This window comes from Ambystoma mexicanum, chromosome 2p (genome assembly GCF_040938575.1).
Source record: "Ambystoma mexicanum isolate Mex_15411 chromosome 2p, UKY_AmexF1_1, whole genome shotgun sequence".
Taxonomy (NCBI): domain Eukaryota; kingdom Metazoa; phylum Chordata; class Amphibia; order Caudata; family Ambystomatidae; genus Ambystoma; species Ambystoma mexicanum.
The window spans coordinates 1,464,747,088-1,464,772,964 of NC_090923.1; the positions used below are offsets into that span (position 1 = coordinate 1,464,747,088).

Sequence of the window (25,877 nt, forward strand, 5' to 3'; positions counted from 1 at the left end):
TCTCTCCATGGACAACCCATTCATGGCCCATTTTGCCAGATATTCCTCTGCGTTCAACCTCTACAATGAACCCAGATTCCATACCTGGTGATAATCCTCCATGTATTTCAGGTGACTTTCCTCACAGATCAGGAGGTTTAGGTATTCTTTCCAGTCAGCATGCACTGCTTCCATGTGGGCCTGCAAAGAAACAAGACAAGAATCAGCGTGATCTAGAATATTGAGCCAATCAGTAGAGAAGAGAATGTTTCAGATTTTCTTCTTTTTTCTCTGAATCTACGGTGGTGATTTGGTGCAGCCTATTAACATAAGATATCATAACATAACATATTGAGCATCAGTTCAAGGTTTCATACTGTGAGGGGTCAGAAATGAGAGGCGGACAAAAAGTTGCAATATTTTCAACAATAGACATCTTTATTAAAGAAAAAGGGTTTGGATAAAGGTCTTTCTGTCCCTATCCCAATGAAAGTTTCCCTTCTTAGGAAACTAAAACTAAAGATCAGTCTGTACACCTCATTACGACCCAGGCGGTAAGTTACCGCCTGGGTCGTACCTTTACCACCATGGCGTAAACTACTTTTACGCCATGGTGGTTGGCGGACTTACCGCCCCATTCCGAGGTGAGTGGGGCGGTAAGTCCCCATTAACCCATTTACCCTTCCCCATTCCCATTTTTGCCCCATAGGGCATAATGGGAGTGGGGAAGGCGTTAATTACGCCACCGTAAATTACGGTGGCGTAATTAACAACAATGTCCCTTAGCGCCATGGATTTTAACACCTGCTAAAAGCAGGTGTTAAAACCTCCATGGCGCTAAGGGACCTCGGAATCAGGCGGTAAGGGTCGGCGCTGTTTACGCCGCCGTAAACCCCTTACCGCCTGGGTCCTAATGAGGCCCTGTGTCTTGTCAAAATAATGCAAACTGTCCTTATGTCTAAAACGTATCGGATCCTCCCACTAAAACAAACAATCAAGGGTGTAAGGTAAGTGTCTCTGTTTAGATTTAGCAAAAAGTGTGTAAAAACCAAACATGAAAATTCAACAAACAATCCTTTAATCCGGGAGGTGGTTTCCTTCCCCTGGATTGTTTCAGGTAGAATAGCAAAAGTGTCCTTTTCAACCAATGATTCCTTAAGAGTAGAGGAACTGTCTCTTTCACACGACTCTTTCTTCGGGATGGCAAAATGTCCTTTGGATAAATATCAAAAGTGTGTCTTTTCCACAATTGCTTTTAAAGGATGATCAAAGTGTCTCTTTCAAACAATAACTTCTTATGCTACTCTCCTGGTATACTCTCCTGCCAGGTATCTTTTCTGAATGTGTTTTCCTTTTATAAATGGATTACCTGGTATACTCCTCTGACAGGAAACCCCCTCTGGATTTTGCAGATCCCCTGGTATACTCCCTTGCTAGGTATCTTTCTCCAAAAAAAGCTTGCTGCCTGATGTGTGTCTTTCACCAGGACTTATGGAAAATATTACTCCCCATTCCCATTTGAGTCCCATAGGACTCACTGGGAATGTGGAGTACGGTAGCACCGGCACCATTCATAATGGTGCAATTGCTACTTTCAAAGTCTGCGAGTGGGTGCCTTTCCGCCCACCAGGTCAGACCAGGCGGGCGGAAAGGCACCCGACCCACAAACGTGTACTCTGCTGGTCCAGTAACAATGGTGCCGGTAAGCCTACCGGCACCATTGTTAGCGGCCCGGCAGGGTTCTAATGAGGCCCTTTTTTGCCTTCACAGGGCGCACCAAGGGGCAAAGCATATCCAAACCGGGGCTTGCACGCTGGGTGGCAAACTGTATCTCTCACTGCCACCAATCCAGGGGTGATCCTCTCCCTTACCTAGCTACAGCACACTCCACCAGTGGAAGGGCAGCTACAGTAGCTTTTCAAACGGGAGTGGCGATGAAGGACATTTGTAGACCTGCCACCTGGAACACACGCCACATGTTCGGGAAACACTACTGCTTGGTGGAGAATGTCAGTAAGGAGTCAGCAGTCGAACAAGTGGTACTGCGCCACCTACTTGCGTAAGGTAGGGGCAGCCATTGTTCGTCCCTCCTTCCCTTCAGTTGCTAGCATGCATTGGGGTTTGAGTATTCTTTATACCATGTGCTTTACCCATGTGTGTTTCTATAACTAAAGTGGCATGCTTCCACTGCTTGGTATTCTATTCAAGCATGTGAATCTATGAAAGATCGAATGCTGGAGAAGTCGTTGTTAGTTACCTGTAACTATATTTCTTCAGCATTGGTATCTTTCATAGATTCACCTCCCCTGGGAGGCTGCTCGAAAGGCAGTCAGTCATATATGCAGTCACTACGCATCGAAATCTGAAGATGGCTTGTTGGGGTGGATCTTAAGGCCTGCCCCCTCATTTGTTAGGGTGATAAAAAGTGAGTGCCTGTCAAGGCATAATGGGCACACTATATTGTTTTTCATACATATGAATTTTTTAATTACTGTGGATTCCCCGTCTGATGACGGGGAATATTCAAGCATGTGAATCTATGAAAGATACCAATGCTGGTGAAATAGTTACAGGTAAGTAACCAAGCCTTGCGGGTGTGCACTTCCTTTGAAATGCCTGTACTTGAACAATCCTGAAGCACTCTCATGTTCCATATGCAAATGAGGGGACTCTGCACTTCAGCCCCTTCCTCTGCGTACTTTGATGGCTAGCCGGAGTTTGCACTTGTAGAGTGAGTTATGTACCCACAATTAATGGTTAGTGTTAGGCATCTTGCACATTCTCAGGTTTGTGATGCATGCACTTTATGCGTCTATGCAAATGCTGAAGTGGGTCAGGGGGTTTACATGGAGCTGGGCGGCTTTCCCTTTTACTCTGGAGTTTGTAGAAAGCCAGCCCAAAGTCTGTGGAGACTCTGAAATTAGTCAGTGCCGTTTTCAAAATATTCACTTGAACGTGAGTCAAGTCAATTCAGCAAACACCTTGTCTTTGGTTGCAAACCCATTCAGAAATGCCACACTAGACGCTTTACTGTCAAGGAGACGCGCTCGGGGAGAGTGATCTTTGTAAAGGGGTTCCTGCCTGTGGCCCAGGGCAGATGGGCATAATTGGATACAGTTCGTTGTCCTGCCGTTTGAATTCAAGGGTGGGGGGTCGCCCTGTGAAGGTCTCTCTAGTCAGGAGGATGGTGGGTGATGGGCGATCTGCTTACTATTTGATTGTGAGGTGGCAGTGGGTTTGGCCACACTGAGCACTTCCGGGTGTGAAGAGCCTTTAGGGATTTCCCCTTTCTTCGTCTATAGGGGGCGAGTGCTGACTAACAACAGGCCTTTGGCAAATGCTGTCCCTTACAAAATGAAATCTATTTCTGTCTTTCTCTTGCCTTATTTCCAGAGTTTATCATTATCTCTGGATCTAGCAGAGGTCTGCTTTTGCTAGTGGGTGGATTTTGAAGCCCAGCCAGACTAGATAATGTCCTGTCTGATTGTAATATTATTGACATCTTAATTTCCCCAAGAAGTGAGATGGTGCTGCCGGTGATGCTGAGCAGTTGCCCTTCCACGAATGGGCATGCCAAAGCACCCATCGATCCCCCAACCACTGAAGGCAGCTGCCCCACAACCGGTTCCTTCGCGATCAAGGCCTCTCCCAGGATAACGGATGTTGATCACCTTCGGTCTTGAGCACACTCATGCCATTCCCAAGCAGGCTATTGCATATCAATTGTCTTTCTAGTTAGTAACTTGACTATTGTGTGGAGGTGGGGGCAGGGGATTGCATCGAGCTGCTTCTTCATCATTCTTCAAGGACATGCATCAGCTGGGGGCTAAAAGCTTCATTAGTTAAATGTTGTGGATAATGAGTTCAAGATACAAAGGGTACAAGGTACAGTTTGTATGTGTAATCTGTAAAGATTGCACGGGTCATGGGTTAAACGGTGGGGACATGAGTGGATGGTTGCACGAGTCAATGATCAAAGGATACATGGGCTTGGGTGAAGGAGTTCCTGTGTTAAAGGTTTTGTGGGCCATCATGGGTTAATCGGTCATTGCTTTAAGGTTGCCTAGGTTGTAGGTAAACGTTGCATGGTTGTGAGTTTAATGGGTCATGGTTTACAGGTTGCATGGGCTAAAGATTGCGCGAGAAAAGAGTTCTAAATTGCATGGATCATGAATGAATGATTGCATGGGTCCTGGGTTAAAAGCTGAATTCGTCACTGGTTAAAGATCACGAAAGGGGCATGGATGAAAGGTTGCATGGGCCAAGGGCTAAAGGCTCCGTAAATCAGGGGTTACAAGCTTCAAAGGAATTAGAGAGCAAGGGATACCCATCTTCACTTACCTCAATAGCATTATTACCAGGGTGACCAGATGCCACAAGTTTCTCCCCCTCGATGTGCAGCTGGTTCACACTCTCCTCTTTCGCTTCTAAACTTCTGTTGATGAAATTCTAAGAATAAGACAGCATGTACAAATGCCTTTAGTTAATTGTGACGTTGTCATTGAATTTTCCTTTACACAAGAAATTTTAATGTTAAAGGATATGTATACCATGCACTATCACCACCGGAGTAGTCCCCTGGCGCTCTGGTGGATGTGAAGAGCAAGAGGGTAGGGTGAGTTAGTAGGAAAAGTGAGTGGGGAAAGCGCAAGAGAGGTGGGATGTGCTGCTGGTAGCTTCAGTTTGGTTTACACCATTCGCTGAGCTTAGATGCGCTTTTTGGTTCGTAGCCGTCATGTGCTGTTGAGTGGGGCTATGTGTGGTTTGTTTTGTTGTTGCGGTGTAGTGAAGTGCGTGGGTTTGTTGTGCTTTAGAGGTATGGTTGTGTTTAGAGTTTGAGAGGTGTATGGAGAGTGGTGAGCTTTTTAGTAGTGTTGGTTAGTGGCATCACTATCTAGATGTGAGGCATGCTGATCTCCACAATTCTATCTGGATGTGAGGCATGCTGATCTCCACAATTCTATCTGGATGTGACGCATGCTGATCTCCACAATTTTATCTAGAGGTGACGCATTCTAATCTTCACACCACTGTCTAAATGTGATGCATGCTGGTCTCCACAATTCTATCTAGATGTGACACATGCCAATCTTCACACTACTGTCTAGATGTGACACATGCTGATCTCCACAATTCTGTCTAGATGTGACGCATGCTAATCTTCACCCTACTGTCTATGTGTGATGCATGATAATCTTCATAATTCTATCTGGATGTGGTGCATGTAATCTTCACAATTCTACCCCATCCATATGTGCCCAAATGCAAACTGTGACTAACACAATTGGCTTGATGCAAAGTATGGTTACCTTACACATTGTGGATAGTTTCAAAATGGCTACCTTGGAAAGGTGTGTCAAATGCTGACTTTGGTTGATAGGCATAGGTAGGCTGAGTGCCTGGTGGAGTAGGATATTAGGTAATGAGACAGGTGGGGGTAGTTAATGGAGTTACCCAGATATGACTAACTAGTACAATGGCTTACTTGGCAGATGTGGCTACCATACAACCGCGGGCTACTTGCATCAGACTACAAGTTATTAGGTAATAAGATGTTGGAAGCGGCTCAGCAACACAGTTCACCTAGATGCGAGAGATGGCTAAGCAATGCAGATTGTCTAGGTGTGGGAGGCTAACACAATTGGTTCATAAGCGAGCTTTTGGGCGGTAGTGAACTAAAAGAAATTAGATCTATTTGAACAAAGCAGATTCAAGGCATTTCTTTCTATAAAAAAGAAAGGGGAAGGAAGACGATTGGAGAATCTGCGTTCATCCCCCGAGTGCTGGCACCAGTGAAGCGCGTATCTCTAAGACACTGTGCAAAGAAGACTTCTCCCAGCGGCAGAGGGAGAAGTAATGCGTGCCTCCTGATCTACTGCTTCCACTCCAATAGAAGGGGAGACAGGGATGGGATATAGCTCTTCCAGTGAAAAAGAGCCAATCATCTCAAGGAACTAGGCATACATGCTACCCCATTAAGATGTTTTAAATGTTACAACTTTTCTATATTTCAATTTCCTACATAGGTTCTTTACAAGACAAGGAGAACAGCAACCTGTGAAAAAGAAGAATTGTAAATAAACCCCCTCCCCCGCCCTGTCTCTATTTAATGAATACTAAGATATAGTATAAAACAAGAAGAACATGTTATTACTAGTCTTTATATTTACAAGAAAAAATGGGACTGACTTTGTACACTCATTTCTGTCCGTGTGCTTTGATACTTGATCCCTTAAAAAAGTGCCTGTTGCACATTTGGGTAAGAGGTTTTATTGCATACAGATTGGATTGACAGCTGCAATTAACCCCCATTCACAAGTAGAAATTACTGTTTTAAATCACTGAAATGTTAGATTAATCTAGATATGGATCCGTTGCAATTAACCCATTACCTTTCAGACCAAGTGTTTTGTTACAGATATAATATACTAAGACCATGGCCCGCCAATGTAAGAACGGAGGAAGGAAACAGTCTGCTTAGAAGGGCCCAACCACAGCACATCAACCTAAGGTGACAAGTCATTGATAGGACAGGGGCAGGATTAGCAGGACCAAAGCGATGCATCTCAGCTCAAAGCTAAGCAAAGTCTGCCGCGCTGCACAGTATGCCGTACTATGACTTTGGTTCATCGATGTGTTCGGCTAAAGCCCGGTGGTGGCACTTCAAATGCTCTGTGCTACGCATCCTCGTCCCCAAAAACACGGAGAAGGGTGCTTTTCAAAGTGTAAATACAGAGTTCTGCCTCCTTGAAAACCTTACAAAAGGGTTGGTTTTTTTGCAGGTTGGCAATAACCAGGTCTTTGAAATACCCATAGCTGGGCTTCACAGGCCACAGGTCATTCCCCAAGTCTGATTCTTTGATGTCTTGTATTGCTGGGCTGGGCGGGGGGTGGGGGTAGTTAGAGGGGGAGATATGTGTGAATTCGAGACTGCTAATGGCCCCCTTCCCTGACAAGTCACAGCTCACTGTCAGGCAAATACTTTGAAAGAAACACTACATATTAACATAAAGCAATTGCGTAGAGATGACATGAAACAGGTATACAAGTATGCCTACTTATTGACAATATTTTGTTAAAAATGTAAACATCCAAGCTCCAATTCATGTGTATCCCTTCGGAGTGAATGGTGTGTAGCTGATAACATTTTGGAGGCACAAATCAGGTGTGTCCTGACGGGACGTTAGGAATATTCAATACATATTTTTCACTCTTCACCAAAGGAACTCGTTCTCCGTATTCGCCACAGTAAATGCTACTTGTGTGAAACAATTCTGTGATTTGAAGACAAGTAGGGCAACACAGAGATGTCTAGTGGTATTGTGCAGGTTAGAAATTGTCAAGCATCAGGATATTGTAATTGTTTATGGACTTTTTGATTTCAGGAATAAGGGGCGTTTCAAATGAATGTTGAAAACAAGGAAAGGGGGTGTTTTATAAAAATGGGGCCGAGCATGGGTACAACTTGGAATTGAGAGTGCTACCACCGGGGGCTAAAGTGACACTTATGAGCCAAAACTAAAAAGACCTACAGAGCGACTCTTGCGCACTCCCAGACCCTGGACCAGGAGAGGCAGTCAAGACTACTGTCCAGGGGGGACCAGGCAACTCCAGCAGCTACCCCGGCTGTCCACGAGGAACTCTCCTGCATCAGTGCAAGCTTGCTGATTATGCTGATCAATGCTTATAGGCAAGGGAAGTAAGAAGAGGACAGGGGCAAGTGAACATGTGGACGGTTAACTGCATATGTGTGCTTTTATGAGCGTGTGCCTTTCAGGGAGAGCTCCTTTTAGAGGGTGTGCCTTTATATGCACCTATATGTGATAGCCAGGGTGTTTGCTCCCGTGTGGGTGTGTGCCTGTAATTTTCCATCTGTGTGTGTATATACATGTTTGGGTGCGTGGCAGTTGGGGTTTGTGCCTGCATTAGCGGGCTTGCATGTAACCTATGTGTCACTATCTTTGCTTATATCCGTGTAAGGCAGCTTATGCGCATCCTTGTGTGTGGGTGAGCCTGTGCATATGGGTTACTTCACGCCTCGCCTGATCGCTGCATGCCTGTGTGTATCCTCGAGGAAGCCTGCAGGTACCTCGTACTGCCGCCTGCGGCTGGGGTAGTCCAGGTTGCGGTCGCTCCAGTCGTACTGCATCCGGTCCTTCTCCTGCTGGTCCAGCCAGTACAGCTCATTGGTGCAGCGCTGCATGTAGTCTTGCAGTGTGCTGAGGTCCTTCTGGCGCTGCTGAGAGGCTGACTGCAAGGGTGGGGGAAAGGGAGGAAAAGAGAGGTCACTATCACCCAACTTCTCAACTAGACCAGCGAGAGCATGCTTGCGCAACCGAAACACGCAGTGACAGGGTCCCATGCAACATGGAAACTGTATTCATCCTGCTACACAGCAATCACACAAGCAACACCCAGTCACTTGGATAGCTCCAGGGAGCAGACACCCACGGGATGTGCTCCTTCATGGCTAATCTGCAGCCCTAAAATCCTGAGAGGGCTACGGAGCGACCACAGCATTACACATTGCACCCACGAAGAGGGCGCAAGAATAGCTCCCCACAAAACTTTGCTGAATGTGCTAGCGCCACGCGCACAGAGTCTGCACAAGTGAACATGTCAGACAGAGAAATTAACATGCAAGAACCTCTAGGTGACAGTGCATTAGACCGTACTCACTGAGAGCCATCGAAAGCATTGTCAACATGCACACCTCTGTCACAGAGCGCTCAACAACAAATTCGTTTTGGTCTCTAATACAGACAAACAGGCACACATACGTTCTATCTTTGCTAGAGACCCTCAGACGGTGTACTACCTTTGCCAGAGACCATTACACAGTGTTTTATGTGGCATGCAAAAAGGGACTTTATACAGCAAAAGAAGCATTCTTTACTGGGCATCTCTCAAAGATGCCTACTAAAAAATGGCGTTAACATAAGACATTATGATGTTTATCACGTTTGAGGCCACCTGTTTAGCCATTTTTGGTGGTGTAACCCACATAATATTGGCAAAATATTTCTACAAGAAGAAAGGCGTTCCAAAAAGCAGTCTTTGTGGTTGGCATGACAACTGGAAATACGGGGGCATACAATTGCCAATGCACAACGTGTTAATTCCTGTTGTACTACACAGATGTAATCCAAGTGGCTTGTTTCATGTATTTTCTCCCAATCAGGAGTACTGTCACATGTCACGTGTCAGTGTGACTTGCAACGTTGGACCCGCAGAGTAATCGCTTTTTGTTTTTATTTATTCTTTAATTTGAGGGGGTACTCCCCGAAATACCCCGTATCTACAGCCTTTTTACCCTCACCCAACTACCCCAAACCCTTTTAATCCCTTACCCCACCCCCTTTATATACTTTGTTATTCAGGTGTCATTGAAAATGTTTGTCGTTATTCTCTTTTCATTATTAACACTGCATACCGGTTTCTAAGTGTTGTGAGCTTTTTCTAGAGCAAACACCATCACAGATCTCTGGTGCAGACCTCACACTCACTTGGGAACTCTCTACGGGATGTCACCACTCCACCTTCAATCTCTCCCTCCTCTCTGGCTATCATTGCCTTGTGTCATGATTTTGACAGCATGTCTGTCTCTCTGGTTTTACATACTCCTCTCAGACAGCAGTTGTGGCTATTGGGGGGGGGGGCTGGCTGATGGCACTGACAGCATGTCAATGTCTCACCACATTGATCTAGCAGGTTTCTACATGTGACAGCAGAGCTACCTCTCGTGTTGCTGTCATCTCTTAAATTCATGCCTGTGGGAGCAGAGCTACCTCTCGTGTTCGGATTATTTCCTGCTTATACCAGATGGATGACATAAGGGATGCTGGCAAACCTGCTCTACTTCTCCTTCTGGACCTCTCCGCTGCCTTTGATTTAGCTGACCATAAGACCCTCTGCCACCATCTCTCCACTGCAGCTAACTTCTCCCCCAGTGCCTGTAAATGGATCACCTCCTTCCTGCAAGGAATAGCAATGAAGGTCTTCTCCGACCATGCATCAGCCGACCCCATCATCATCCAATGTGGGGTCCCACAAGGGTCATGCATCGCACCTACACTCTACAATCTCTTCACAAGGCCACTGTTCAAAATACTTGACACACTGGGCATATCATACACCAATTATGCTGATGACACCCAAGTGATTATCCCCCTCACGGGCGATTACGGGTCTGACCTGAACACCCTCGGAAACATTTACTCAACGATCCAATCATGGATGGCGGAAAGCTGGCTATGTCTCAACAGCGAGAAAACCAAACTTCTGCTGATCGGATCCTCATCCACCTTGGGCAAATTGGACAAGCAATACAGCTCATTCATCGTAGACAACATCCCCATCACTGTCTCTCCAGCAGTCAAGCTCTTGGTGTCTACCTTGATCCCAACCTCACCATGACCAGGCAGGTCAATGCCATTGCATCAACCTCAGCCTATCATTCCAAACTCCTTGACGCAGTAAGACCCTTCTTGTCCCAACAAAATTGCCTCACAATCGCCAGAGCAATAATAGGCTCAAGATTGGACTACTGCAATTCCCTTCTCATTGGTACTTCCAGCAAAAATCTTGCTAAACTCCAGCTGGTCCAAACCAACGCCCTCAGGGCAGCCACAGGCGTATCTCGCAGGGACCACATATCTGGGCTCAGAAGACAGGTCCACTGGCTACCCATTAAAGAAAGAATTATCTTTAAAACTCTTGCCCTGACACACAAGTGCGTCCACGACTTAGCTCCCCCTTACCTTGCCAATAGGTTCTCCACACCCTCTGCTGCCAGACCATCCAGATCCGCATACTCCAACACTTTAATCGTACCCAGGACATGCAGAGTAGGTACTGGTGGCTCCAGCTTCCCTGCCGTGGCTGCCACCACCTGGAACGCCCTTCCACCGCACATCAGGCAAATTGACTCCCATGCTTCCTTCCGCAAAGCCATCAAAACCTGCCTGTTTGTGTAACTTGCCTGTACCTTTAGTCACTCTTTTGTGTGGCTAAGTATATATTCTTCCGTGTAATCATGTACCACAGCTATCAATGTGTTCCTTGGGCGGCTTCATTGTAACCCTCTTTAGTAAGCCCTCGTATTCTCCAAGCTTTCAGCACCTCGATGCCCGTGGGCTGTAGTGCGCTTTACAAATACAAATAAATAAAATAAATAAATACCTGTGACAGCAGAGCCCTATCTCATTATGATCTTGCATATTGCCGTGCATAGCCTGGCACTACTCTCTCCTCGCTAAAGGTTGCTTTGCTTCCACCCTCCTCCCGTCATCTCACCCCAAAGATGCCCAAAGCAATTGGTGCCCTGCCTTGTAGCACTAGCCTTCCGTGCATGTATTGGCCATTTGGTGGGGATGTTTATAAAAATGTGCTACTTTATAAAGCATTTACCGACGCGGGCTCACAGCTTCCAAACTCTATGAATGGAGTTTGGGAATTGTATCTCAAAGTCCTGATCCTCTTTCATCAACCACAGGAGAGTGAAGGGCTGCTCTTGTGATTTGCAAAGTCATTTCAGCAGTAGCCAGTTAACCCACTAAGCTAACTCGCCTGACTTTTGATGCCCATTGTGCTGACTGAATCAAAGCCAGAGTGATGATGGAGAGGGGACCAGTGACAGATTCCCAGACACAGCTCCCCAGCACCATCAGCATGGCCTCACACATCTTACAATGTCTTTTTTATGGATAGGGCCTTTAAAATGGGGGAGTTCTTCATTTGTAGTTGGTGACAGCAGCAGGGAACCTATCAATAATGTGACCATTGCCACTATTAGAAGTGTGAATGCTTGTGTGAGCAGAACTGCAGCAGATGTATGTACATGTGAGTGCCTTAGAAACTGACAACCGTGTGTGCTTCCAAGATACACTGAAACAAAACTCATTTTAAGACCGTCTAGTTAATCTCCAGGATGCCTTCTTGTTGGTGCATCTTCACCCCATGTCTAATGATAGGCTGCATATTTGTCTCAAATACACACTACAAGCAGGTGACGTGATCAGTCGCTTGTTGTGTCTTGAAGTCATGAAAGTACAGTGGCAAAACCCACAGGAGATCTCTTAGGCCCACGTTACTATTCATTGTGGCACTTATAGACTTCCATTGAGTGCAGGCAAACAAAGTTCAGCTATACCCCTGCTTTGCTTTACAAGTGTCTATAAGGATTAAAATATTTCTCAGGTTATTTTGTCCAAAGTCCCAGAATTTTACACAAAACATGGCCCCCCTCTCTGTACCACCAGCCATCCTACCCTCTTTCTCTACGCAACCCTACGCCTTTTCTCTTTAACCCTGCCATGCACCGTATCTCCTCTCTCTAGCACCACCCACCCTACACCCTTTGTTCCCCTACCCACCTTACACCACTCTAACCCCTCTATTCTCCCTATCCCCTCTCATCCTACCTCGTACATTGTCTCTTTATTTCTTACCCTCTCGCTCCGACCTATTCGTGCTCATATTTCTTCTTGCACATCATCAATGGCACCCTCTATCAATGCCTTCCCCCTTTGCTCTATTCCCCTTCTCATTCTCTTGCTCATCATCACAGGCAACCTCTATCAATGGCTTCCCCCTTTGCTCTATTCCCCTTCTCATTCTCTTGCTCATCATCACAGGCAACCTCTATCAATGGCTTCCCCCTTTGCTCTATTCCCCTTCTCATTCTCTTGCTCATCATCACAGGCAACCTCTATCAATGGCTTCCCCCTTTGCTCTATTCCCCTTCTCATTCTCTTGCTCATCATCACAGGCAACCTCGATCAATGGCTTCCCCCTTTGCTCTATTCCCCTTCTCATTCTCTTGCTCATCATCACAGGCAACCTCTATCAATGGCTTCCCCATTTGCTCTATTCCCCTTCTCATTCTCTTGCTCATCATCAAAGGCAACCTCTATCAATGGCTTCCTCCTTTGCTCTATTCCCCTTCTCAGGCTGCACCCCTTATCACATCCTCCTTTGAAACCTTGCACTCTCCTCCTTGCACCCAGGTGCCTCTAAATGTAACATGCAAATAACATCAGTAAACGCCAAACCTATTGGCATTGACAATGCTTGTGTACTGTGGCATGACATTTATTTTGAGTGGGGTTATTGACATGTTTTCATGGAGATGTTTTCTTATAGTATTATTACTGGCATTATGCGCAAAGTAAACATGAGTGTGTTTTTATATGGGAATAGTGGCATATATCGGTGCATCCAGCATGGAAATGTATGGGTGCAGCCAGCGTGAAAATGTTTTTTAAACTGGCACACATTGTGGCGAAAGGCATCATGAAAATGGGTTGGGAAATGTCCATGGGCACTGTTGGTAACTTGCATCTATAGGATTTCGTCATGAGTTAGCCTATAAAACCAATTGGAAAGCTTTTTACCCAATATTTCTCTTAAAGTGTGCTGTAAAATTTGTAATCCATTATTCAAAAAATGTTCTTGGGTGAGAACCGGACCCAAACGCCCCTTGGTTGGTTCAGGCTCCCTTAACACATGAGCCATGCCAAATGCCTCCATGTGTCAGCGCAAGCAGCCCACGAGGGGCCTTACTGGACTCGTGAAGCTGCGCGCGCTCTGCCCGCACGCATGCACTATGTGATGGCGGGTGCATCCGGAAGTGAGTGGCGTGTAAACACCTGCGACCCTGCGTTTGCGAATCGAGTCTGTCACTGTTAGAGGTTTGGCATTGAGCAAAGTGCCACGAAACCTAAAATGGCCTCAAAACGCGCACACGGGAGCAGTAGAACTGCAGCCATTTGCACAGGATGCCAATAGGACAGGGCGCTTCCCCTTTTCTCAGGGCAATGAACTTACTTTTAGAGGGCAAAAAGGTAGTTTTTCAGGGCAAACACGCCTAATGTAACAACGCGGGACTTAATAGGGCGTGCTCAGCATAAAAGGGCAGGGTGCTGGGCCCCGTATATGAGTTCTAGGCAAATCCTTGCAAACTGGACACACAGAATTAAAAATTAGAGGTCAGGTAATGCGGTCTTACTGTTAAGCACAGGCTGGAGGTATACAGACAAGTTGGGGCCTTTTGTGACAATCAGGGGTGGACTGGGAGCCAAAGAGGCCCTGGAAATAATGGTCTAAGTTACCAGACAAAAGAGGCCCCGCGTTCGGGGCCTACCGGGAATCTTCAGCGTTCCCTATAGATAGGCCAGTGCACCCGTGGGGTCGAGACGGATGGCTCACGAGTCAAGTACACTCGTTTCACGTGGAGCCAGCATCCACCGCCCTGGTTCAAATCCCAGGGAAGGCAGATCAGCCCTTTATCCTTCCCGGGTCAATATTAAGTAGAGCAATAATAACACCGATTATTTCAGTCCTGGAAAGCAGGAGTCATCCGCAAGAGTTGCTACATACAAGACCTGATATTCATATTTTTATTTCTAATGTCAGGTTTTATTTTTCCATCATAGGGAGAGGTTGATGGGCGCTTACACAGTACCGCACCTGATTTGGACGGGAGAGATGCCCTTACTCTTGTCCAAATACAAGTTATAAGCAATATTCCAGTGCAATAGCATTGTAGCCATTCCAAGCCCCCTCATACAGCAGGATTGGTTTAGGAAACAAGAGTTTTGTACATTTGTGCAATTGGAATCAACTTAACTTTATATAAAGAGATAGCTCTTGGGGGGCCTTGTCTTCCTGTCAGGTCTCTAGAGAAAGAGCTAGAAAATGAGAGTCCGACAAAAAACACACACACACACACACGCACGCACGTACGCACACTCTCTCTCGCGCGCGCGCGCTCTCGCTCTATGTCAGTATGTTCTATGGTAAGAACAACAGGCGTTCTCCCCCTCTAACTAAGGACATCCACACAAGAGAGTTTAAGAAGGCAGTCTTACCAACAGTTTTTGGTATTTCACCTGCAGGCCACTTATATACTCCTGAAAACAAACACAAAACCAAGATTAATGACGCGATCAGGACATTCACAGTGAACGGAGGATAGCACAGGGGAAACGCGCTGGTCTTGGAAGCAAGATGCAGAGCAACAGAGGTTCAAATCCCAGATCCGAGCTTAGAAACCGAACTCAGGTATGGTATTAGGCGTGTTATAAAATAAATAAATATTGTGTCCACTGACTGTCCACTCTCTCTGAATTCCCACTTCCCTGCCTGGTCTGTGTGTAGTGTGTCAGAGAACCAGGTTCGAAGCAACAGAGCACTGGTCAAGAGGCAGATTGCATGCCAAGAAGGGACGCTGGTGTGGTTTTGCCACGTGGTGGGTGTGACCAGGTCTACGTCAATGGACACAATTCTATTTGTGGCATTTTTGGAGAGTGTGCCTTTCCTTGCATCAGTCTATTTTGCAGCATCTCCTTGTCCAAAACTGACTGCGCCACTTTTAGTGACTTGGACTGTGTCTATCCTTCCTGCGATCTGGCCGGTGCAAGTGGAAAGTGGTGCACACCTGGCACTTATGAATTAATAGGCAGTGTACATATATGACTGATGCAGCTAAAGCGCCAGTAGGCTTCATACGGCCCACCAAGTGCTCAGACGTTTGCTGTGCAAAGTGTGTGCGGGTTAATCCCCATGGTCATGCGTGGCCTGAGGTTGGGGTACTCGTTCATTCATGGCCGGTGTGGTGGTTACTCTCCATGCTCATCTATTGCCTGACTTGGGTACGTAGTGTTTGGTGTCAGCCACTCAATCTTCTACTCTTCGAATACGTGTGGGCTCTTAAGGACCAGTGGAAGGCAGCCTCGACAGCCATCAACCTACTGTCTCCCAGTAGAGGCCCGGCTTAATGAACTCTACGGTGGCAAATGTGTTGCTGGTCCTAATGGAAGCAAGATAATGGCTGAGCACTGGGGTCAATAGGTCAAGCCTTTCCAGATCAGCCATTAAGGTGGATTTCATTGAAGATATGTTCTAGTCTGGATGTCCAGTTATGACCATGTTCATTTAATTCTGCTCGTCATACACCATAGATTGATGGACCTGCCATGGGTCCATCTTCTTTGACAGCGTTTTACCTGAGGACGCTGGCAATTAGACATTTGTTAGGGATGCCCATTTGTAAGAATAGCAAAGAGACTCTGCTCCATAATGCAATGGCCAGTGGCAAGAGAGAGAGAAGAAGAGATGGAAGGTTACCGGGTCGCCTTCTTTGTTGATGTGCTCTCCGATGGCCTCCACCTCTTTGTGGAAAAGGTTGTGTTCTTCAACTTGTCGGTCGACAGACGGGAGATCATTGGCAAAACCCTTACTGCTCAGCGCTCCCTGTGGTAGAGGGGGGAGAAAAGATGAGTTAGGAACCTGGAAGCATTGCTCGCACTCCTAAAGCGGTGTGAGTGGCACCGTGAGACAAGGCGCATTGCGTGGTCGGCCTATCCGCAACCGAAAGAGCTGAACATGCTTCATTTCGGATCTCTGCATTGCATGTTCTTTTCAGTGTACCCCATGTCCACAGAGATTCACCAGCAAAGCTCATCCAACTCAACCTTCCACTCGCAAGTAACACCCCTTCCAATTCCCAAGCCACGCCCCCTGTGCTTCCTGCCCCATGGATCGGCATGTGGTGTCTGCTGGGCAATGGCTGCACACGGGGTATAGCACTGCACGTTCTGAGCAGAGGGAACACAGAAGCGAGGCTAAAAAGACCAGCATTGGCAAAGCCAATAGATTTTGGACATCACATGCCAAGTGCAGCCTGAGAGTTTCCCATAATCTGCATGCCAGTAATAAAGCTTGCAACATTGCAAGTGTTTAACAAACAGTACATTACCTGACACCAAACAGGCCCATACTTCAAACAAAAAAGATACAGGATAATCAGCACGGCTCTGTGAAGCTTTCCATTAACTGAACAGCAAGGACAAACCGCTGAACTAGGGCGCACACTAGTATGTTAACTTTTCAGCACAGCACAGCCCCCGAACCACAAAGGAAGGTCACAATGACACCTGGTGCACATTTGCCATGTGACATTCTCAATAGCAGTAGCGTTCACTTCCCCGGCTGTAACGGGAGCCTTGAATGAGATGGCCTGGTCATTGCCTGCTGGAACATGTTGCCCTGCATGTCGTCCACTGTGTACAAGAATGACCTGCATAAGGATCAGTGCAATTATTGTTAAACTGCACTAAAGTGGACTTCCTAAATGTAGGTTTCTTTTAACACATTGATCCGCCGCTGCCTAGCAAATAAGCCCCTCTTGCCCAATCACCCGTCTGATCCTTTTGCGCGGTGAGATATCATTATTCAGCTTTTGATCTGGAAATGCTTGTGTGAGGGGCACTGCCCTGCATTAACATCACTGGGCAGTTTGCCTGTCAGCATCGTTTGGGGTTAGGCAGGGTGGGGGTTAATAGTGTGGGCGTGGCATCACCACATACTTTACTGCATTTCAACTTATATATTTCACCCACACATCTCAACATCCCGGCATCAGCCACCTCACAAAGGCCCATGCATCAATGCCCATCCCAGCATCAACCACATCACCCAGGCCTAATGCATCAATGCCCAACCCAACATCAGCCACATCACCCAGGCACATGCATCGATGCCCACCCCAGCATCAGCCATATCACACCACCCAGGCCCATGCATCAATACCCATCCTAGCATCAGCCACATCACCCAGGCCCATGCATCAATGCCCATACCAGCATCAGCCATATCACACCACCCAGGCCCATGCATCAATGTCCATCCTAGCACCAGCCACATCACCCAGGCCCATGCATCAATGCCCATCCTAGCATCAACCACATCACCCAGGCCTAATGCATCAATGCCCAACCCAACATCAGCCACATCACCCAGGCACATGCATCAATGCCCACCCCAGCATCAGCCATATCACACCACCCAGGCCCATGCATCAATACCCATCCTAGCATCAGCCACATCACCCAGGCCCATGCATCAATGCTCATACCAGCATCAGCCCCATCACCCAGGCCCATGCATCAATGTCCATCCTAGCACCAGCCACATCACCCAGGCTCATGCATCAATGCCCATCCTAGCATCAAACACATCACCCAGGCCTAATGCATCAATGCCCAACCCAACATCCGCCACATCACCCAGGCACATGCATCAATACCCACCCCAGCATCAGCCATATCACACCACCCAGGCCCATGCATCAATACCCATCCTAGCATCAGCCACATCACCCAGGCCCATGCATCAATGCCCATACCAGCATCAGCCATATCCCACCACCCAGGCCCATGCATCAATGTCCATCCTAGCACCAGCCACATCACCCAGGCCCATGCATCAATGCCCAACCCAACATCAGCCACCTCACCCAGGCCTAATGCATCAATGCCCAACCCGCATCAGCCACCTCACCCAGGCCCATGCATCAATGCCCATCCTAGCATCAACCACATCACCCAGGCCTAATGCATCAATGCCCAGCCCAACATCAGCCACATCACCCAGGCACATGCATCAATGCCCACCCCAGCATCAGCCATATCACACCACCCAGGCCCATGCATCAATACCCATCCTAGCATCAGCCACATCACCCAGGCCCATGCATCAATGCCCATACCAGCATCAGCCTTATCACACCACCCAGGCCCATGCATCAATGTCCATCCTAGCACCAGCCACATCACCCAGGCCCAGGCATCAATGCCCAACCCAACATCAGCCACCTCACCCAGGCCTAATGCATCAATGCCCAACCCGCATCAGCCACCTCACCCAGGCCCATGCATCAATGCCCATCCTAGCATCAACCACATCACCCAGGCCTAATGCATCAATGCCCAACCCAACATCAGCCACATCACCCAGGCACATGCATCAATGCCCACCCCAGCATCAGCCATATCACACCACCCAGGCCCATGCATCAATGCCCAACCCAACATCAGCCACCTCACCCAGGCCTAATGCATCAATGCCCAACCCGCATCAGCCACCTAACCCAGGCCCATAAATCAATCCCCATCCCGCATCAGCCACATCATCCAGGCCCATGCATCACTTCCCATCCCAGCATCAGCCATATCACACCACCCAGGCCCATGCATCAATGCCCATCCTAACATCAGCCACATCACCCAGGCCCATGCATCAATGCCCATACCAGCATCAGCCACATCACCCAGGCCCATGCATCAATGCCCAACCCAACATCAGCCACATCACACCACCCAGTCCTAATGCATCAATGCCCAACCCGCATCAGCCACCTCACCCAGGCCCATGCATCAATGCCCATCCTAGCATCAACCACATCACCCAGGCCCATGCATCACTTCCCATCCCAGCATCAGCCATATCACACCACCCAGGCCCATGCATCAATGTCCATCCTAGCATCAGCCACATCACCCAGGCCCAGGCATCAATGCCCAACCCAACATCAGCCACCTCACCCAGGCCTAATGCATCAATGCCCAACCCGCATCAGCCACCTCACCCAGGCCCATGCATCAATGCCCATCCTAGCATCAACCACATCACCCAGGCCTAATGCATCAATGCCCAACCCAACATCAGCCACATCACCCAGGCACATGCATCAATGCCATTCCCAGCATCAGCCACATCACCCAGGCCCATGCATCAATGCCCACCCCAGCATCATCCACCTCACCCAGGCCCATGCATCAATGCCCATACCGCATCAGCCACATCATCCAGGCCCATGCATCAAATCCCATCCCAGCATCAGCCCCATCACACCACCCAGGCCCATGCATCAATGCCCATCCCAGCATCAGCACATCACCCAGGCCCATGCATCAAGGCCCATCCCAGCATCAGCCACATCACCCAGGCCCATGCATCAATGCCCATCCCAGCATCAGCCACATCACACAGGCCCATGCATCAATGCCCATCCTAGCATCAGCCACATCAGCCAGGCCCATGCATCAATGCCATTCCCAGCACCAGCCACCTCACCCAGGCCTATGCATCAATGCCCATCCCAGCATCAGCCACCTCACCCAGGCCCATGCATCAATGCCCATCCCAGCATCAGCCACATCACACCACCCAGGCCCATGCATCAATGTCCATCCTAGCATCAGCCACATCACACAGGCCCATGCATCAATGCCCATCCTAGCAACAGCCACATCACCCAGGCCCATGCATCAATGCCCATCACAGCATCAGCCACATCACACCACCCAGGCCCATGCATCAATGTCCATCCTAGCATCAGCCACATCACACAGGCCCATGCATCAATGCCCATCCCAGCATCATCCACACCACCCAGGCCCATGCCTCAATGCACATCCCAGCATCAGCCACATCACCCATGCCCATGCATCAATCCTTGTCATGCTGTAGAACAAGCCACATCACCCAGGCCCATCCCAGCATCAGCCACATCACCAATGCCCATGCATCAAGGCCCATCCCAGCATCAGCCACATCACCCAGGCCCATGCATCAATGCCCAACCCAACATCAGCCACATCACCCAGGCCCATGCATCAATGCCCACCCCGGCATCAGCCACCTCACCCAGGCCCATGCATCAATGCCCATCCCGCATCAGCCACGTCACCCAGGCCCATGCATCAATGCCCATCCCAGCATCAGCCACATCACACCACCCAGGCCCATGCATCAATGCCCATCCCAGCATCATGCACACCACCCAGGCCCATGCATCAATGCCCATCCCAGCATCAGCCACATCACACCACCCAGGCCCATGCATCAATGCTCATCCCAGCATCAGCCACATCACACCACCCAGGCCCATGCATCAATGACCATCCCAGCATCAGCCACCTCACCCGGGCCCATGCATCAAGGCACATCCCAGCATCAGCCACATCATCAAGGTCCATGCATCAATGCCCATCCCAGCATCAGTCACATCACTCAGGCCCTGCATCAATGCCCATCCCAGCATCAGCCACATTACCCAGGCCCATGCATCAATGCCTATCCCAGCATCAGCCACATCACCCAGACCCATGCATCAATACCCAACCAAACATCAGCCACATCACCCAGGCCCATGCATCAATGCCCATCCCAGCATCTTTCACACCACCCGGGCCCACGCATCAATGCCCATCCCTGCATCAGCCACATCACCCAGGCCCATGCATCAAGGCCCATCCCAGCATCAGCCACATCACCCAGGCCCATGCATCAATGCCCATCCCAGCATCAGCCACATCACACAGGCCCATGCATCAATGCCCATCCTAGCATCAGCCACATCACCCAGGCCCATGCATCAATGCCATTCCCAGCACCAGCCACCTCACCCAGGCCCATGCATCAATGCCCTTCCCAGCATCAGCCACATCACCCAGGCTCATGCATCAATGCCCACTCCAGCATCAGCCACCTCACCCAGGCCCATGCATCAATGCCCATCCCGCATCAGCCACATCACCCAGGCCCATGCATCAATGCCCATCCCAGCATCAACCACATCACACCACCCAGGCCCATGCATCAATGCCCATCCTAGCATCAGCCACATCACACAGGCCCATGCGTCAATGCCCATCCTAGCATCAGCCACATCACCCAGGCCCATGCATCAATGCCCATCCCAGCATCAGCCACATCACACCACACAGGCCCATGCATAAATGCCCATCCCAGCATCATCCACACCACCCAGGCCCAAGCATCAATGCCCATCCCAGCATCAGCCACATCACCCATGCCCATGCATCAATCCTTGTTGTGCTGTAGACCAAGCCACACCACCCAGGCCCATCCCAGCATCAGCCACATCACCAATGCCCATACATCAAGGCCCATCCCAGCATCAGCCACATCACCCAGGCCCATGCATCAATGCCCACCCCGCATCAGCCACATCATCCAGGCCCATGCATCAATGCCCACCCCAGCATCAGCCACCTCACCCAGGCCTAATGCATCAAGGCCCGTCCCAGCATCAGCCACATCACACCACCCAGGCCCATGCATCAATGACCATCCCAGCATCAGCCACCTCACCCAGGCCCATGCATCAAGGCACATCCCAGCATCAGCCACATCATCAAGGTCCATGCATCAATGCCCATCCCAGCATCAGTCACATCACTCAGGCCCATGCATCAATGCCCATCCCAGCATCAGCCACATCACCCAGGCCCATGCATCAATGCCTATCCCAGCATCAGCCACATCACCCAGGCCCATGCAGCAATGCCCATCCCCGCATCAGACACATCACCCAGGCCCATGCATCACTGCCCATCCCAGCATCAGCCACATCACCCAGACCCATGCATCAATACCCAACCAAACATCAGCCACATCACCCAGGCCCATGCATCAATGCCCATCCCAGCATCATTCACACCACCCGGGCCCACGCATCAATGCCCATCCCTGCATCAGCCACATCACCCAGGCCCATGCATCAAGGCCCATCCCAGCATCAGCCACATCACCCAGGCCCATGCATCAATGCCCATCCCAGCATCAGCCACATCACACAGGCCCATGCATCAATGCCCATCCTAGCATCAGCCACATCACCCAGGCCCATGCATCAATGCCATTCCCAGCACCAGCCACCTCACACAGGCCCATGCATCAATGCCCTTCCCAGTATCAGCCACATCACCCAGGCTCATGCATCAATGCCCACCCCAGCATCAGCCACCTCACCCAGGCCCATGCATCAATGCCCATCCTAGCATCAGCCACATCACCCAGGCCCATGCATCAATGCCATTCCCAGCACCAGCCACCTCACCCAGGCCCATGCATCAATGCCCTTCCCAGTATCAGCCACATCACCCAGGCTCATGCATCAATGCCCATCCCGCATCAGCCACATCACCCAGGCCCATGCATCAATGCCCATCCCAGCATCAGCCACATCCCACCACCCAGGCCCATGCATCAATGCCCATCCTAGCATCAGCCACATCACACAGGCCCATGCATCAATGCCCATCCTAGCATCAGCCACATCACCCAGGCCCAGGCATCAATGCCCATCCCAGCATCAGCCACATCACACCACACAGGCCCAGCATAAATGCCCATCCCAACATCATCCACACCACCCAGGCCCATGCATCAATGCCCATCCCAGCATCAGCCACATCACCCATGCCCATGCATCAATGCCCACCCCAGCATCAGCCACCTCACCCAGGCCTAATGCATCAAGGCCCGTCCCAGCATCAGCCACATCACCCAAGCCCATGCATCAATGCCCAACCCAACATCAGCCACATCACCCAGGCCCATGCATCAATGCCCACCCCGGCATCAGCCACCTCACCCAGGCCCATGCATCAATGCCCATCCCGCATCAGCCACATCACCCAGGCCCATGCATCAATGCCCATCCCAGCATCAGCCACATCACACCACCCAGGCCCATGCATCAATGCCCATCCCAGCATCATCCACACCACCCAGGCCCATGCATCAATACCCATCCCAGCATCAGCCACTTCACCCAGGCCCATGCATCAATGCCCTTCCCAGTATCAGCCACATCACCCAGGCTCATGCATCAATGCCCACCCCAGCATCAGCCACCTCACCCAGGCCCATGCATCAATGCCCATCCCGCACCAGCCACATCACCCAGGCCCATGCATCAATGCCCATCCCAGCATCAGCCACATCACACCACCCAGGCCCATGCATCAATGCCCATCCTAGCATCAGCCACATCACACAGGCCCATGCATCAATGCCCATCCTAGCATCAGCCACATCACCCAGGCCCATGCATCAATGCCCATCCCAGCATCAGCCACATCACACCTCACAGGCCCATGCATAAATGCCCATCCCAACATCATCCACACCACCCAGGCCCATGCATCAATGCCCATCCCAGCATCTGCCACATCACCCATGCCCATGCATCAATGCCCACCCCAGCATCAGCCACCTCACCCAGGCCTAATGCATCAAGGCCCGTCCCAGCATCAGCCACATCACCCAAACCCATGCATCAATGCCCAACCCAACATCAGCCACATCACCCAGGCCCATGCATCAATGCCCACCCCGGCATCAGCCACCTCACCCAGGCCCATGCATCAATGCCCATCCCGCATCAGCCACATCACCCAGGCCCATGCATCAATGCCCATCCCAGCATCAGCCACATCACACCACCCAGGCCCATGCATCAATGCCCATCCCAGCATCATCCACACCACCCAGGCCCATGCATCAATGCCCATCCCAGCATCAGCCACTTCACCCAGGCCCATGCATCAATCCTTGTCATGCTGTAGAACAAGCCAAATCACCCAGGCCCATCCCAGCATCAGCCACATCACCAATGCCCATGCATCAAGGCCCATCCCAGCATCAGCCACATTACCCAGGCCCATGCATCAATGCCCATCCTGCATCAGCCACATCACCCAGGCCCATGCATCAATGCCCATCCCGCATCAGCCACATCATCCAGGCCCATGCATCAATGCCCACCCCAGCATCAGCCACCTCACCCAGGCCCATGCATCAATGCCCATCCTGCATCAGCCACATCCCCCAGGCCCATGCATCAATGCCCATCCCAGCATCAGCCATATCACACCACCCAGGCCCATGCATCAATGCCCATCCCAGCATCAGCCACATCACCCAGGCCCATGCATCAATGCCCATCCCAGCATCAGCCACATCACACCACCCAGGCCCATGCATCAATGCCCATCCCAGCACCAGCCACATCACACCACCCAGGACCATGCATCAATGACCATCCCAGCATCAGCCACATCACACCACACAGGCCCAGCATAAATGCCCATCCCAACATCATCCACACCACCCAGGCCCATGCATCAATGCCCATCCCAGCATCAGCCACATCACCCATGCCCATGCATCAATGCCCACCCCAGCATCAGCCACCTCACCCAGGCCTAATGCATCAAGGCCCGTCCCAGCATCAGCCACATCACCCAAGCCCATGCATCAATGCCCAACCCAACATCAGCCACATCACCCAGGCCCATGCATCAATGCCCACCCCGGCATCAGCCACGTCACCCAGGCCCATGCATCAATGCCCATCCCGCATCAGCCACATCACCCAGGCCCATGCATCAATGCCCATCCCAGCATCAGCCACATCACACCACCCAGGCCCATGCATCAATGCCCATCCCAGCATCATCCACACCACCCAGGCCCATGCATCAATGCCCATCCCAGCATCAGCCACTTCACCCAGGCCCATGCATCAATGCCCTTCCCAGTATCAGCCACATCACCCAGGCTCATGCATCAATGCCCACCCCAGCATCAGCCACCTCACCCAGGCCCATGCATCAATGCCCATCCCGCACCAGCCACATCACCCAGGCCCATGCATCAATGCCCATCCCAGCATCAGCCACATCACACCACCCAGGCCCATGCATCAATGCCCATCCTAGCATCAGCCACATCACACAGGCCCATGCATCAATGCCCATCCTAGCATCAGCCACATCACCCAACCCATGCATCAATGCCCATCCCAGCATCAGCCACATCACACCACACAGGCCCATGCATAAATGCCCATCCCAACATCATCCACACCACCCAGGCCCATGCATCAATGCCCATCCCAGCATCAGCCACATCACCCATGCCCATGCATCAATGCCCACCCCAGCATCAGCCACCTCACCCAGGCCTAATGCATCAAGGCCCATCCCAGCATCAGCCACATCACCCAAGCCCATGCATCAATGCCCAACCCAACATCAGCCACATCACCCAGGCCCATGCATCAATGCCCACCCCGGCATCAGCCACCTCACCCAGGCCCATGCCTCAATGCCCATCCCGCATCAGCCACATCACCCAGGCCCATGCATCAATGCCCATCCCAGCATCAGCCACATCACACCACCCAGGCCCATGCATCAATGCCCATCCCAGCATCATCCACACCACCCAGGCCCATGCAT

The 25,877-nt window shown here is 50.2% G+C and overlaps 1 protein-coding gene across 2 annotated transcripts in view; it reads right to left on the reverse strand.

Moving 5' to 3' along the window:
- Positions 1-25,877, reverse strand: part of PPL (periplakin) — a 261,709-nt gene that overhangs the window by 108,102 nt on the left and 127,730 nt on the right. For both annotated transcript variants that reach the window (XM_069646041.1, XM_069646043.1), the window contains exons 5-9: positions 16,108-16,233; positions 14,850-14,891; positions 8,069-8,230; positions 4,321-4,428; positions 85-180 (exon numbers count right to left, since the gene is read on the reverse strand). In XM_069646041.1, coding sequence (XP_069502142.1) covers positions 85-180; positions 4,321-4,428; positions 8,069-8,230; positions 14,850-14,891; positions 16,108-16,233 — 534 coding nt within the window. The remainder of the gene's footprint in view (positions 1-84; positions 181-4,320; positions 4,429-8,068; positions 8,231-14,849; positions 14,892-16,107; positions 16,234-25,877) is intronic.